The sequence below is a fragment of the Equus asinus genome, chromosome 13, assembly GCF_041296235.1.
Source record: "Equus asinus isolate D_3611 breed Donkey chromosome 13, EquAss-T2T_v2, whole genome shotgun sequence".
Classification (NCBI taxonomy): Eukaryota; Metazoa; Chordata; class Mammalia; order Perissodactyla; family Equidae; genus Equus; species Equus asinus.
The window spans coordinates 58,229,890-58,243,549 of NC_091802.1; the positions used below are offsets into that span (position 1 = coordinate 58,229,890).

General features: G+C 55.7%; 1 protein-coding gene and 1 long non-coding RNA gene across 4 annotated transcripts in view; one reads left to right on the forward strand and one right to left on the reverse strand.

Moving 5' to 3' along the window:
- Positions 1–13,660, reverse strand: part of DNAH17 (dynein axonemal heavy chain 17) — a 121,213-nt gene that overhangs the window by 28,894 nt on the left and 78,659 nt on the right. Inside the window, exons 56-64 of the mRNA XM_014863319.3 lie at positions 11,946–12,212; positions 10,620–10,781; positions 8,781–9,014; positions 7,306–7,470; positions 5,488–5,583; positions 5,099–5,316; positions 2,538–2,745; positions 2,105–2,220; positions 305–497 (exon numbers count right to left, since the gene is read on the reverse strand). Coding sequence (XP_014718805.3) covers positions 305–497; positions 2,105–2,220; positions 2,538–2,745; positions 5,099–5,316; positions 5,488–5,583; positions 7,306–7,470; positions 8,781–9,014; positions 10,620–10,781; positions 11,946–12,212 — 1,659 coding nt within the window. The remainder of the gene's footprint in view (positions 1–304; positions 498–2,104; positions 2,221–2,537; positions 2,746–5,098; positions 5,317–5,487; positions 5,584–7,305; positions 7,471–8,780; positions 9,015–10,619; positions 10,782–11,945; positions 12,213–13,660) is intronic.
- Positions 3–13,051, forward strand: LOC123276384 (uncharacterized). 3 transcript variants are annotated; one of them, XR_011493963.1, is made up of 3 exons: positions 3–228; positions 3,788–3,912; positions 12,798–13,051. It is a non-coding gene; the product is annotated as an uncharacterized lncRNA (long non-coding RNA). The 3 variants fall into 3 exon arrangements; XR_006512807.2 differs by lacking the exon at positions 3–228 and having other exon boundaries at positions 2,752–3,912; XR_006512808.2 differs by lacking the exons at positions 3–228; positions 3,788–3,912 and adding an exon at positions 6,209–7,644.

A 13,660-nucleotide genomic window follows, 5' to 3' on the forward strand; every position in this document is an offset into this window, starting at 1 on the left:
AAGGGAAGTGCTGTTTCTTAGAAAGGGTGACGTGACCTTATTGCTCTCCAAATAATACGGTGGTTCTGCGGTTAGACAGTGGGCGAGCCAGGCCATCTGGGACAAGACAGCCATTTGTATCACCCTGACAAAGCAGCTTGGAACCTGGCCAGGAAGGATGTCAGCATCGGCCACACTGGGCCACAGTCTAAACCCTGAGCGGCCGGAGCCTCAGTCGCAGGAGCGAAGGTGAGATTGGGCTGGGTCTGCCCTGCTGGGGACCTCCCCAAATTTCCCAAGGGACAAACGTGACCATACCTCTTACCTTTAGTTTATTTATATAAGGGATCCAAAATTTATCCATCAGCTCATTTCGGTATTTCTTGGTGAAGTAGCCCACGTAGGAGACGAAGGCAGAAATCAGCAGGACGTCCCCACACAGAGTGATCCCCTGGCTTTTGAAGTTCTCCACCGATTCAGCCCAGCGGACATTTTCTGACGCCAGTCCTCCTACCAGCCTACGATGAGAACATGGGGCGGGGCGGAGGGGGGCGGTAAACGAAGAGCGCGCTCTGGGTGAAAGAGAGGATGGGCTCGAAGACCCAGGAAGGCCCTCCTCCACCGTTGACTCCCGGGAATCTTCAGAGCTTCGAACACTTACAGGACTTAGTGCTTCAACAATGAAAATGCTTTGGGGGAAATGTTTGGGAAAAAATGCTTTAGGGAAGCAAAATGAATGCTTTGTGGTGGCATCTGGGAACACTGTGCTTCCCTTCTCCAAGCCATGTGCACTGATGTCACATCTATGCTGACGACATTGGAGCATTTCGCCCCCGTGCGAAAGCTGCTGCCTGGACACCACTGAGCCCACCCTTGGGCTAGCAGGAAGTCTGGATAGAGGCGGAGGCTGGGTGGTGGCCATGGGGGTGCGTGTGGCATCCAGGGGGCACCTGGCCCTGTGTGGAGTGGGGACTCCAGGGTGTGCAGCGTGCTTCTCAGGCCACTGGCCCCAGGACTGGTCGCTGACCCAAAATGGCACACCATGAGCCTGAGAGCGTTGACACAATTGTTGAAAGGGTAGGGCCCCATCCAGCCCACTGTGCTCTGTCTGCAGCACCCTCCGACGAGCCCTGACTTGCCAATGGCCGAAAGATCACTTTGTATTCTTGGCAGGTGAGGTCCGGTCCCTCGGGTGGTGATGTCTGCACCTCACTGAGGCCAACCCCAAGCAGCACGGGGATCTCCTGGGGTCCCTACAACACACTGACGACAACCAGTCAACGGTCACCAGCCACTGGCGCGGAGGAAATACAACCAGGAGCCACACCCTAGAACTGACTCCACCTGCCAGGGTCCTGGTGCTCACTTTAAAAAATATGGCAAGAAAGCTTTACAGCTGCGCTGTCCACTAGGGCAGCCGTGAGCCACACGTGGCTGGTGAGCACTCGAGCTGCAGCTGGTCCGAACTGAGACGTGACTGAAGGTGTACACATGGGATTTCAAGGAGTCAGAATGAAATATGCATAAAACATCTCATTGATCATTCTTATGTTGATCACACGCTGACGTGATCAGATTTTGAGTTATATATTATCAAACTCAATTCCATCTGTTTCTTTGTAGTGTTTTAAGGTGGCAACTGGAAAATTTAAAATGATAGACGTGGCTCATGTTGTATTCCCACTGGAAGCCGCTGCTCTGGAGTCCACATGCATTATATACACTAGAAAGTGGACGTGCGCTGTCAAAGGACCCTGGAAGCCTGCCCCCTGCACCCTACACCACGGTTTGGCTAAGGGTGGGTTACAACGGGGTGCTGCCCAGAGTGAGCCCCCGTTGATACAGTGTCCAGGCAGGTCTGGGTTATCTGGGGCTCTGCACTGCAAAAGGTCGTGTTTCCTGAAGGTCACTGAATGCATGGGGGTCCAGAGGGGAGGGGTGGGACTTTGGTCAATAATTAGTCATTAGGTTTATCCTCATGACTTTGTGCTGAAAAAGTGAAAGCTGGGATGTTGCTGCTTCCACCTGGGGCTCATTCCTCCCCCTCCCAAGGCCGTTCTGTGGGCTCGTCCCTTTCAGGGCATTGGCAAGACAGGAGGGTGGCCTGCGGGGAGGAGCGAGCTACCTGTTGGCCAGCGAGATCACCCTGTTGGTGGCATCGGCCTCCTGTTGGCACTTGATTTTCTCAGCTGTCGCTTTTTCAAATGCCGACGTTAAGTTGCTCAGGTTGGCGTTGAGTTCCTGGAAAAACAAGATGGAAGGCCCCAAAATCGAGCAACGGGAGGCATTCCCAGCCCCCTGGGAGCGTGGCCGAGCCCTGTGACAGTTGGGCAAGGAACGGAGCTTCCCATAAATGCCAGGAGCCCTCTGGGGCACAGGAGCCTCGGACGCTGAGTGGCCTCCTGGCCTGATCTGGTCCCCACAGTGGCCTGCCTTCTCTTGTGCTGCTTAATCATTCACGATGGCGGGCCGTGCCAACCCCTTTTAAACGGAGATATTGACGGGTGGCGTGAGCAAGTGGCTCTGGGGTTTCCCTCGGGATGCGAGCGAGCTCTTACAGCGATCTTGTTTTTGATGCGAGAGAGCTTCTCCTGCGCCTCAGCCAGCTCTGCGTTCGCCTCCTCCAGGGCCTGCCTCTTGGGGGCCACGTCGCAGTACACCTCATAGAAGCGGACGATGTTGATGCACCAGGAGCAGAGGCCCGCGGCGGCCGTGGACTTGGAGCGGATGAACTCGGGGTCAAACGTCGGGTTGCCTTGGTAGGGCCTGAGAGGGAACAGTGGGGCGGCGCTGGTGTGGGCTCTGTGGGACGCAGGCCCACGTGGTGTGATCTGCCAGCCTTCCGTGCTGCCCCCGTGCATGCGTGCACCGCTCTGGCCACTGAGTACAAGCGAGAGCAGTAGGAGCGTAACGAATTTTCTTTTTGGTATCTTAACGATTACAGAAAGAAGGAAAAATAAAACACAGAATTCTGTCCCCTGAAGTGGAGTTTGGGGTGGGGAGGGGAATGGACAGTAATGATTTAAGGCCTATATTCCAGATGAAGGAAGGAAACCAGCATTTTTTATCCTCTCTGTTCCTAACGCTTTATGTGACTGGTCTCATTTTCCTTCTCCAACGTCTCCATTCATAGGCAAGAAAACTGGGTTCAGAGAGGGTCAGACACTTGCCCAAAGTAAGTGACAGCAAGTGGTGGAACCAGAGTTTCTCCACCAAGTTCTCTGGTTGGGTGCCGTGTGTCAGTGCCGTCCTGAATGCTTTGCAAACGTCAGCTCCTGGAGCCTGCCCCACCCTTGCCAGTGTCGTCCCCCCTTCTTACTCTGGGTAAGCAGGCCCAGAAAGGCTGAGCATGTCTTCCCAGGTGACACAGCTCAGAAGGGGCAGCCCCGGGACTCCTGCCGAGTCAGGCGGCCCCAGGGGCCATCCCCGCCCTGGCTCTGCTGGGCCACTCCTGCCTCCCCAGGGCGTGGTGCCCTGTTTTCCAGGATCACCACAGTGAAGGGAAGGAGCTAAGGATGAGATTTAAAAGAGACAACAGTGCAGGTGTCATCTTACAGAGCAACCAGGAAAAATGCCCCAGGTGCAGTTTAGACACTCTAGAAACTAGTATTTTAAAAATGATGACGACGTCGTTGAGCATAACCAAGTGAAGTGTCTGAGGAAAGGATTCTGACTGGATAATTCACAGCAATCATTGGAAAGCGATTTGAATCTAGATGGGAAGGCAGCCGTCGTCTCCTCCCTCTGGTTTATTTTATGCTTTGTCTAGGCTAATATTAAGACGGGCCTGCATCTTTTACACACACAGCAGACGGTGTGGGGTGGTGGCAGTTGAGAAGTTTGCCGGGCGACAAGGAGAAGACATTCATCATGGCGTGATTGATGATGGTGGAGACGGAGCAGCCTAAATCCTCCACCGTGCCGGAATAGTAGGTAAATTACCATTTGTCTGCGGCAAGATTATACAACAGGTACAAATCAAGCTGGGCAGCGTTTTAATAACAAAGGGAAAAGTTGTGGGTTTTTTCCACAATGTTAAGCAAAGACTCAAAGCAGAACAAATAATTGCACACATACAATATTAGTCCAACTATGGAAAAAAACCGTTAGAAAAAAGACTGAAAGGAAATATACCAAATGTTGATAGAAGCTGCTCCCTGGGGGTAGGCCTGTGTTTTTCTCGTCTGTTCTCTTATGCTTAAACTAATCTTTATTTATCAAACGTTTTTCAATCGTCCAACCCTCTTCCTCAATAAATGGGAGCTGGGAGATGTTGGGGTCTCACCTGGGGTCATGGGGTATGACTCTGTCTGAGTCAGGGTCAGGTGGACCCTAAAATTGGGCTGCCAGGGGACGGTCAGCGAGGAGCCACGTGGGCTAAAGATCAGTGGGTCTGAGTGCTAACAAATGGAGTACCTCACGAACACTGGCGCCTTGGAATATATGGTGCAAAACATGGATGTCCCCCCACACACCCTTCCCAAGTCCCACCCCCACCCCGGAGGTAGCGCTGCCAGTCCTGTCGAGTGTGTCCCTCCACATGAGGTGCATTTACAGTGAGACCAGTGAAAAGGAGAAAGGATGCCCAACAGAGCCCGAGCCAGGAAACGTGTGTGTACATGCGTGGGCATCGTGTGTGTGTGTGCTCAGCTGTTCCTGCAGGGCACGCCTCTGGGCCCTGGTTGGCCTCTCTCATTGTCCTGTTGTCCCGAGGGGTTCCTGTGGCTGTGCTGTCACCTGGGGTCCTGGAGAGCTGTGTGACGTGTCCCGGGGCCCTTCCTGTGTGCCGTGTGGGGAAGAGGCTCCTAGATCTTGAGGCAGACGGTGATGAGGCTCCCCAGGAGCTGGGGACCATGCTTCACCTGCATGCCTGGACAACTCAGATCCAGCCAGATTGGCCCAGACCGCCACCTGCCGTCTTTGGGGTTCCGCCTTGCTCCGTGCAGCCCCAGACCCTGCCCCACCCCTGGCAAGCTCAGGCTTCCCTTGGGAATGCACATCGCAAGGTGGGGGGCTGGTGAGAGAAGATTCTGGGACCATGCAGGCTTGGACTTAGTGTGCTCCCGACAGACCCAAGAACTCCGTGCACCTCACCTGGTGCGGCCGCACCCTCACTCACTTAAACGCTTTCAGGCAGGCCTCAGGGATGTGCTCCTTGTCGAACTTTTTCAAGGAGTCCAGGAAGGTGTCCACTTTGCCCATCATGATTTTCGCAGCTTTCCAGCTCTTGTCCTTGGGGATCTTGCCCCCGGGCGCAGTGAGGATCATGACGGCGGCCGTGACGTTGACCACGGCATCCGGGGGGGACCCGAAGGACTTCAGCTCTGTCAGGTTGTTCTGCAAACGACAGACAGATGGGACGGATCTGAAGGGGATTTAGCCCTCTGAGCAGGACCTGGAGGCCCCAGTGAGGACCCCAGGGAAGCTGCCTTGAGCTCCATTTGAGTCGACTGCCTGGCGATTCCTCTCACGCAGGCTGGTTCCCGTTTCTTTCTTTCTCTCCCTCACCTTGTTCAGAGTGTCAAGAGCTTCCTGCGCGGCCAGCAGGGCCGGCTCTGCCTTGGCCAGGTCCGTTTCACAGGCCTTTTGTTTCTCAGTGACATTCTGGAAGGAAGCCAGACAGGAAAGTTCGATGCAGGTGGGCCATCTGGGCAGCCGTGGGCAGGGGGAGCCCTGGGGAGCCCTGGGGAGCCCTTTGCTCCCCATGCAGCCCAGACCAGGGGGTCTGAGCTCCCAGAGAGGCCCAGCGCCTGCTGCCCTTGGCGCTCCTGGGCCCCGTCTGGAAGCTGCCCTCCCCCTCCACGCTCCTGCGCCCCTGCCCCTCCACACTCAGGTCTGGATGCTCCGTGCGACAGCAGACTTGGGATTCAGAAATGGCCCTGTCCCTTCCATTGGCTCCAGCTCTCAGAACTGGAGGGGAAACCTGGGCCCACACAGACCACCCCCTGGCACTGAGGCCTTCTTGTGTCCTGGTGCCATTATGTGAGCATTTCAGAGGCGTAGCTCATCCCCTGGAGAAAGTGAGAACACGTCCATTCACCTGTGCATTCATTCGTTTATTCACACGTTCATGCATTCATGCATTCATTCGCTCTCCGGGTCGGGGGAGCTCCTCCGAGCCTTTGGATGCCAAGCAGAGAGACCAGCAGAAGCCTGGTAGCTGTCAATCAGGAGCGCCATCTGTGTGACCAGAGGGGTGACGGAGAGGCAGCGAGGGCTGGGCTTGGCTGGGCAGGGAGGAGGGACAGGAAGGAGGGGATCTCTCTGAAAGACCTTCCCGGAGACTCCTGTTCCACACCCTACTCTAGGGACGGCGTGGGACATGACTGAGGGAGCGGGGCATGGCAGGCACTGACCCGGCCGGCTGTGCTGGCAGCTCCCAGAGCCTCTTCCCTGGAGCATCCCCGGGGGGCCCTTTCTGGAGGCAGGGGTCGGAGAGGGGCAGGCGCCCAGACATTAACAGCTGCATGTGAGCGTCGGACAGCAGGTCAGAGTCCAGGGTGCGGGTGTGGGTCCTGGTTCGGGTCCTGACTATACCACTAGCTAGTTTTGAGACCTTGGGCACATTGCCGACCACCCCGGGCCTCAGCATCCTCAGCTGCCTAACAGGGTTGTGGTTGTACAGGTTACAGTGAGAAATGGAGCAGAGCTCCTGGCTGCCCTGCCTGGCCTCAGCCCCTGCCCCACTCCAGCACCAGGTGGGACCAGCTCCGGCCCCTCCTCCTGTCCAAGGCATAGAAACCACTTGTTGGCATGCCGTCCTCCATCTCAGGGGACAGCAGACAATGACTGGGACACTGTTAATATAACACTCATGTGGACAAATGACTGATGACACAAAAGCCATGCAGGGAGGGGTGATGAGAAATCAAACCAACAGTGCATGGACCTTCAGCTAGGAGCCCACTCGGGCCAGTGACTTTGGAACCTTGGGGGCTCCCTGTGCAGCAAGTCTGAGGACCGGGGCTCCCACCCAGTCCTCTCCAGCCTTAATGTGCTCAGGGGCCATGGCCTCTTGTTAAAGTGCAGGGCCAATGCAGCAGAGGTGGGCTGGGGCCCGAGAACCTGCATTTCTTACCAGCTCCCAGGATGCTGCCACTGTGGCCTGGGGACTGCACTTGGAGGGGCGCGGCTCCAGGACAGGCATTTCTCTAAAGGACAGCCCTCTCCAGAGCTGGGGGCCCTGAGCTTCCGGGAGACACTCTCCCTCGGGGAGGTCCTGCTGGTTGGGGAGCCCTCTCAGCCTTCGCTTGGCCCCTAGGAGGTCCCGACTGCTCAGGGAGGCCCGGCGGCAGAGCTCTCCTGAGGCCACGCACGGCTCCCTACCTTGTTGATGACCTCCACCTTGATCTCTTCCTCGTCAGCAATGGCTTTCTCTTTGCTGACTTTCTCGGTTTCCACACCCACCACGTGGATCAGCTTGTCCGCATTCTCATTTTTCTGCTTGAGCTCCGTCTCCTGAATCGCCAGCTTGGCTTTTAAATCATCCACCTGGGGGAGGAGACACCAAGACATGGGCAAGCTTGGGCCCCGGCCGCCACACGCTGCCCTCCTCTAAGGTGGGCCGACAGCCACAGCAGCCACGGGCCAAGCAGAGCAGCAGGCCTATCAGTTGCTTATGATTCCCTGTGACTCGTTTCAACACGTCTTTGCAGCTTCTCCAAGGTAAGTATTTATTGAGCACCAATTATGTGCCAAGGGTCATAAGTATAAGACACATTCCCGTTGCTCAGGGAGTTGGTGCTCAAGGTGGCTGGATAAAAAAATGTCAACGGAGTCACAGTACCGAGGAGTGCTGGGGAGGCTGTGGGGCAGTGAGAGAAAGCTTGGAGCCAGAGTCAGAAAGCTCTCTCCAGAGCACCCGGGAGGCCCCAGGCCTGGCCAGGTGGGAGGGTGTGCTGGGAAGGGGTAAGTGATAGGGTGGGACATTCTTCCCCATTCTTGACGATTTCTACCTCGAGGAGGCTGTTCAGTTGCTGTAACGGTCCCCTCCTGGGATGCACTCACTGTGTCCCAGGACCGCGTCTGGAAGGCACGTTTGGGAAAAAGAAACGGCCTGCTGGGCTGAGCTCCTCCTTGCTGCCCTTTGAGTGAGCTGTTGGAGCTCCTCCAAGCTCTGTCCTCCTTGGACACCCCTGCCACCATGTTCCCCTCCACGCCCCCATAGGGGTGGCCCTGACCTGTTCAGCACTGTCCAGCACTGCCTGTGGCTGGGACAAGCCAGCCTGGCTCCAGTTCAGCAGGACTTCCGCTAAAGCTGGGGTTCGGGTTCAGGCTCCCTCGAGGGCAGAAGGGCTGGGCTGCCCTCATCGCCCGCCCGCCCCACCCCGTGCCCTCACTGCGCTCCTCGGCTGGCACACGCCTCGGGCAGGGAAGCGGCAGCTGTTTACCAGGCTCTCTGGCAGAGGGCAGGAAAGGCGAAGAAGCCGAGACTACGTCATAGAGGATATTTAAAGCCAGGCAGAAAATTTAAAAATCAATACGGTGTGAGACAAAGTGTGGCAGAAGCCTTTCGATCTGGGCCCCACAGCATGAGTGGTGTTTTGGAAACGATACACATTCATCGACGGCACTTGACCGGATAAGCCAATCCCGCCAGCCTCGGGGCCCGAGGGAGAGCGCCCACTGTAACGCCAGCATTACGGAAGCGGTTTGAATCTATTTTTCATGTTAAAACCCATAATAGACTCTAGGGTATGAGAGTGGAAGTTTCTCCAAGGCAGGATTCCTGTTCCTCTTACTTCACTTCACACATGTGGGGGAAGGTTCCGGAACCCGCCCCCAGAGCCCCTGTCTCTGACCTGAGAAGCTGTGCTCTGCAGTTTCATCAGGCCATTTTCCAGCCTCTCGATTTTGGCGACCAGCTCCATCCTCTTCTTGGCCAGCAGGTTCTGGTAGAGCTTGATCTGCTCCAGAAACGTCTTGGGCGTGGTGTAGTTGTAGCGCCGCTCGGTGGCCAGGTACACCTTGGACATCTCGTTGACGGTCGTGTGCACGTAGGACATGAACAGGCTGATGGAGGTCTTGACTTCCAGCTACAAAGACAAGACAGGGCCGTTCGTCCCCCATTCCCCGGCGGGCACGGCCACATTCCGACAGGGCCCCGGGGAAGAGGTGGCTGTTGGCCATGGTGAGTCAGCAAGGCGGGGCTTCCCTTCCTTGCTGGGCACCCCGGACGAGCTGCACCCCCTCTCTCAACCTTGGCGGTTGAACTGTCAAAGGAGACAGCAACGCCTGCGGGGGCCGTCGTGGACGCTGCCAACATCGCCTCACCCAGGGGTTAGCTCAGTGCCAGAGACAGCAGAGTTCACTCCTGTTACCCTCCCTCTGATTCACACACAGCTGCTCGCCTGGGAAGGCACAGGGCCCAGCAGCATGTTTGAACGACCCTGGTGATTCAGCAAGCATTTATTGTGCATTTCCTATTCTGGGTCCTGGGGTTTAGTAGCTCCTTTCCCGGTCTCCTCTGTCCTCGTTCCACACCAGGGTCTCGGCCCCCACCACCCGGGCCTACCCCACCTGCCCGAAGACGCTTACTGGGAGCTTTGCCCCAGGAATTATCCAAGCAACATTAATTTCAATTCAGGCTAATTTGGGAATGTGTTCAGCCAACGCATGTTTGTTCAGCATCTACTCTGCAGCCCTCGCTGGTGCCAGTGGTGGGGCCACTCCCCGCTCCTAGGAGACCCCTGTGTTGGGGACTGAAACCCACATCTGTGACCTCGGGGGAAACGTCCTAGCTGCAGCGTTCCTGGGAAGGGCCCGTCTCGCAAGTGAACACTCTAACGATGACAAGCAGTGGATGTGCCCATTTCAAAAATGAGGGTAAAAGTCAATTTCAGGTTTCTTATCCTACTTCATAAATGAATATGTGTTCAAAATACATAAGACAGGATAACAAAGTGTGGTTTATCCCAGGGCTGCTCATCACTCGCACTGGCTAGGTCAGAGTTGAATGGTCATTTCTAGGGGCAATGAGCTCAAACGGCAAAGTGGGCACCACCCTTCAATTAAAAGAAAAGATGCTGTAAAAGAAAAGAAAAGGAGACGTATTGCCCCATCACACTTGTCACGCCCCATGGAAAGGGCAGGTCAGGGATGAGGGAGCAGCCCTGGGGGAGCCGTGTTGGAGCGCAAGGCAGGAGGAAAAGTGTGCGCCCCTGGATACACTTATCAGAGAGAACCCAGGCTCTCCGATCAGCTCCCATCAGGGACGGAGTTTAAGGCCCGAGTTGCTCAGTGTGTTTGCACGTGGGCGTCAACCCTCTTGAACTGTGGCGGCCACGAGGGCTGGGCACCCTGGGCTGACTGGAACCTCCGTCCCCCGGCGCAGTGATGCAGGGCCGTGACACGAGCAAACAGCAGCCTGTCTTCTTTACACTTCTGGTATTTGTTCACCGTGAATGCTTTAGCATCAATTTTGATTTTTAAAAAATACTGCGTGAAAACTTCACTGATCTTGATGACTGAGGTTTTTGGGGCCCCCTTAAATTTTGTGCCCAAGGCAAGTGCCTGACCTGCCTCACCATAACCCTGGCCCTGGCGGCAGGTGACCCAGGATCACTTGTCTCCCATGCAGCCAAGCCCCCCGGCCCTGTGAGTGCACCACCGAGGGGGGCAGAGGAAGCCCAGGGACTCACCCGAATGCCCTCGGTCTCCTCCAGGAAGCGGGCGCTGACTGACACCAGGGCATCTTCCGGCCACTCGTGGAACCAGTCGATGGCCGTGCAGTTGACCACAGCAGGGAATTTTCTTGCTCGAACACGTAGGACAGAGCCCACGGGAGAGAAACACAGAATCACCTAGGTGAGGGACACAAATGAGCCGTTCATCAGGGGACGATGGTGCTGAGACCAAATCGTGTCATTTTTGCAGAAAGCCCATTTAGAAGGAAAAGGCTCTGTCTTCAGATGTCTGGGGAGTGCGTTCCTGGTTCCGAGTTTGAAGTGTGGCCATTGTTTTGCAATGGATAAATGCTCAACTGACTTTTCGACCCTCACCAGCGATGTGAGGGTGCTGGGGTGCGCAGCCTCCTGAGGTGGCTCCCACAAAGGGGTCCAAAAAGGCCGGATGAAGGACGGAGTGGGGAATGGGCAGCCACGTTGGGCAGATGAGGCCGAGAACAGGAAGGGCTACAATCCCTTTGGCAGGTCGAGTCCCCAGGGACATGGAGCCTCCTCCAGGCCCCCAAGGACGGTCGCTAATTCCTGGACAGACTGGGACCCCCTGGGATCCCAGCTGCAGTAACTGCTGTGGGGACGGGCCCTGGTGGCCCTTTTGCTGGGCACTTCCTTCTCACGGAAGCCTCAGCCTCCCGCCCCCTCCTCGTTCTGTGGTCCCTTCTTCCGTGGGCACAGCAGGTGGCTCACTGGACGTGGCCGGTCCACTGAAGAAGAGCCAGGCAGAGCACCGAGGAAGGGGCTGGGCGCAGGGAGCATCCACCAGGGGACTCCTAAGCCCCCACATCACATTCACTCATTGGGTTGTGTCACCCAGAGGGGACGTAGAGAGGAAACTTGCTTCATTTGCATCAAGCAGGGAAAAATGACAGCCAGCAGGTGCCTAGAAGAGCTATGGGGTTGGACCCTCCCCAAAGGGCAGCGCAGCCAGGCCAGGGGGCAGCTGCCCTCATGGGACGCTGACAAGGAGGGAGAAAAAGCTCCAAACTTCTCCCAGTCTAACTAGGGCGGTTCAGCCTACCTTCCCTACGAGGGAATGCTCAAGGTTATCTATTTAAACTTGCCAGGGCCGGCGGGGGTGGGGGAGGTCTCATGTATAAAGCACTTCTTTTGGCCACAAGATACCTCCAATGGCCCACATGCATCAGGCAGCCCACCCACTCTCCCGGCGGACCACCACAGCCTGCAAGGGGGCAGCCGCACCTCCTCACAGAGCAAGGCCCAGAGCTGGGAAGGCAACAGGCACCGTACCGGGCTGCCAGGACCCTGTGAAGACGAGCCTCCTACCTTGAGCTGCCTGCGCACTTTTTCGATGAAGAATTTCCAGCATGCTTCCCGAGTGTCGGCCATGCCGAGGGACTTCACTTGCGGTCGCATGGAGGAAATGATGTTCTCCACCTCGTCCTCCAGGAACAGCCCGGGGATCTCCCCCGAGGCCAGCAGGTCGTTGATCAGCACCAGAAACTGCTCCTCTGCCACCTGGGAGTCCGTCATCAGGAACACGGAGGGGACGTTCTTCACAGCCGACTTCATGTACTGCGCCGCCAGGTCAAGCTGGGCCCAAGGAGGACAGGCTTAGGGTCCTTGCCGAGAAGATGCTCAGGTAGAAGCGTCCCCCACAACCACCTGGGAAGGGACACCTGGCGATCGGCTTCGTAAACAATGTGTAGGGTCTGTAGAATGCGATCCACCCAAAGCCTCGAGTGGAGAACATGCTCACTCATAGCAGCACCGCTCACGACAGCCCAAAGCGGGGAGCGAGCCGAGCGTGCGCGGACAGGTGGTGGGGGAACGGTGGGGTCCATTCACGCCGTGGAAGAGCATGCAGCCTTAAAAGGAAGGGAGTTCTGACACTTGCTACAAGGAGGAGCCCAGAGGCCATGATGCTCAGTCAAACCAGCCAGTCACAATAGGACGAATACTGTATGATTCCACCTACGTGAGGCACTTAGGGCAGCCAAACTCATAGAGACAGAGAGTAGGACGGCGGGGGCCGGGGGCGGGAGAGGGGAATGGGGAGTGAAAGAGTTCTGGAGACGGGCGGTGATGATGGTTGCACGACCATGTGAATGTACTTAATGCCACTCAACTGTATAGTTAAAATGATAAATTTTGTGTTATGTATGTTTTACCACACAGAGAAAAAGGAAAAAAGCTCTGAAATGGAGACCCTAAAAAGGGCCCGGAAGAAATCCCCACAGGCTTGGATTGGGAGCCGTCGCCCTGGAAAGCAGGAGCCCTCCTCAGAGGAGGCCCACACTTCAGGTGACTGCCAGCACTCTACTAGCAGGATTTAAAGAGACAGCTCGACAAATCATTGCATGGTCATTCTGAAAGAATAAATGAAGGAGATTAGCAAAAAAAAAAAGAAAAAAAAAGAAAAAAAAAAAGAAGTAGCAGCATGTTACAGAGTGATGAGGATTATTTTAGGCTGGTTACTTTTAAAAACTGCAGATGAGAAGGGGGCTCTGAGGAATGGAATTTGCTTGCCCTTTGATAAGACATTTGCATTGAAGGAAGTCTCCATCTGTGGGGGTTGTCTCCCTCTGCACCAGGAGGAAGGGGGCATGGCCTTATCTCTGGAAACTCTTAATGGGGAAGGCAAGGACTTAAGTTGTTTACTGTCTGGCAACCTCATGTAACTGCCCCCCCCCCCACCGCCCCAACATCCCCCTTTGTCTTTAGCTGAAGATAATATTTAAGCGGTGGCTTCTGTCATTTACTTAATCCAGTTTGATTCTTATCTAAAAGTTATAGGACCAACCAATAACCAGACCCTACCGGCACTGATACCATTTTAACAACTCTTTTTACATATTCTTTCCTTTGTCTCATAAAGAGATAACTCACATACCTATGCCTTAAATTTAGCCTTACTCTCCTCCCATGTTTGCAGCAGAAGCGGCAGCAGGAGCTCCCATGCCAGCAGCACCTCCTCCTGCCCTTGGGTCCTGTCCCCATGCTATTCCACACTATTCTCTAAATAAAAGAGCACTACTGCC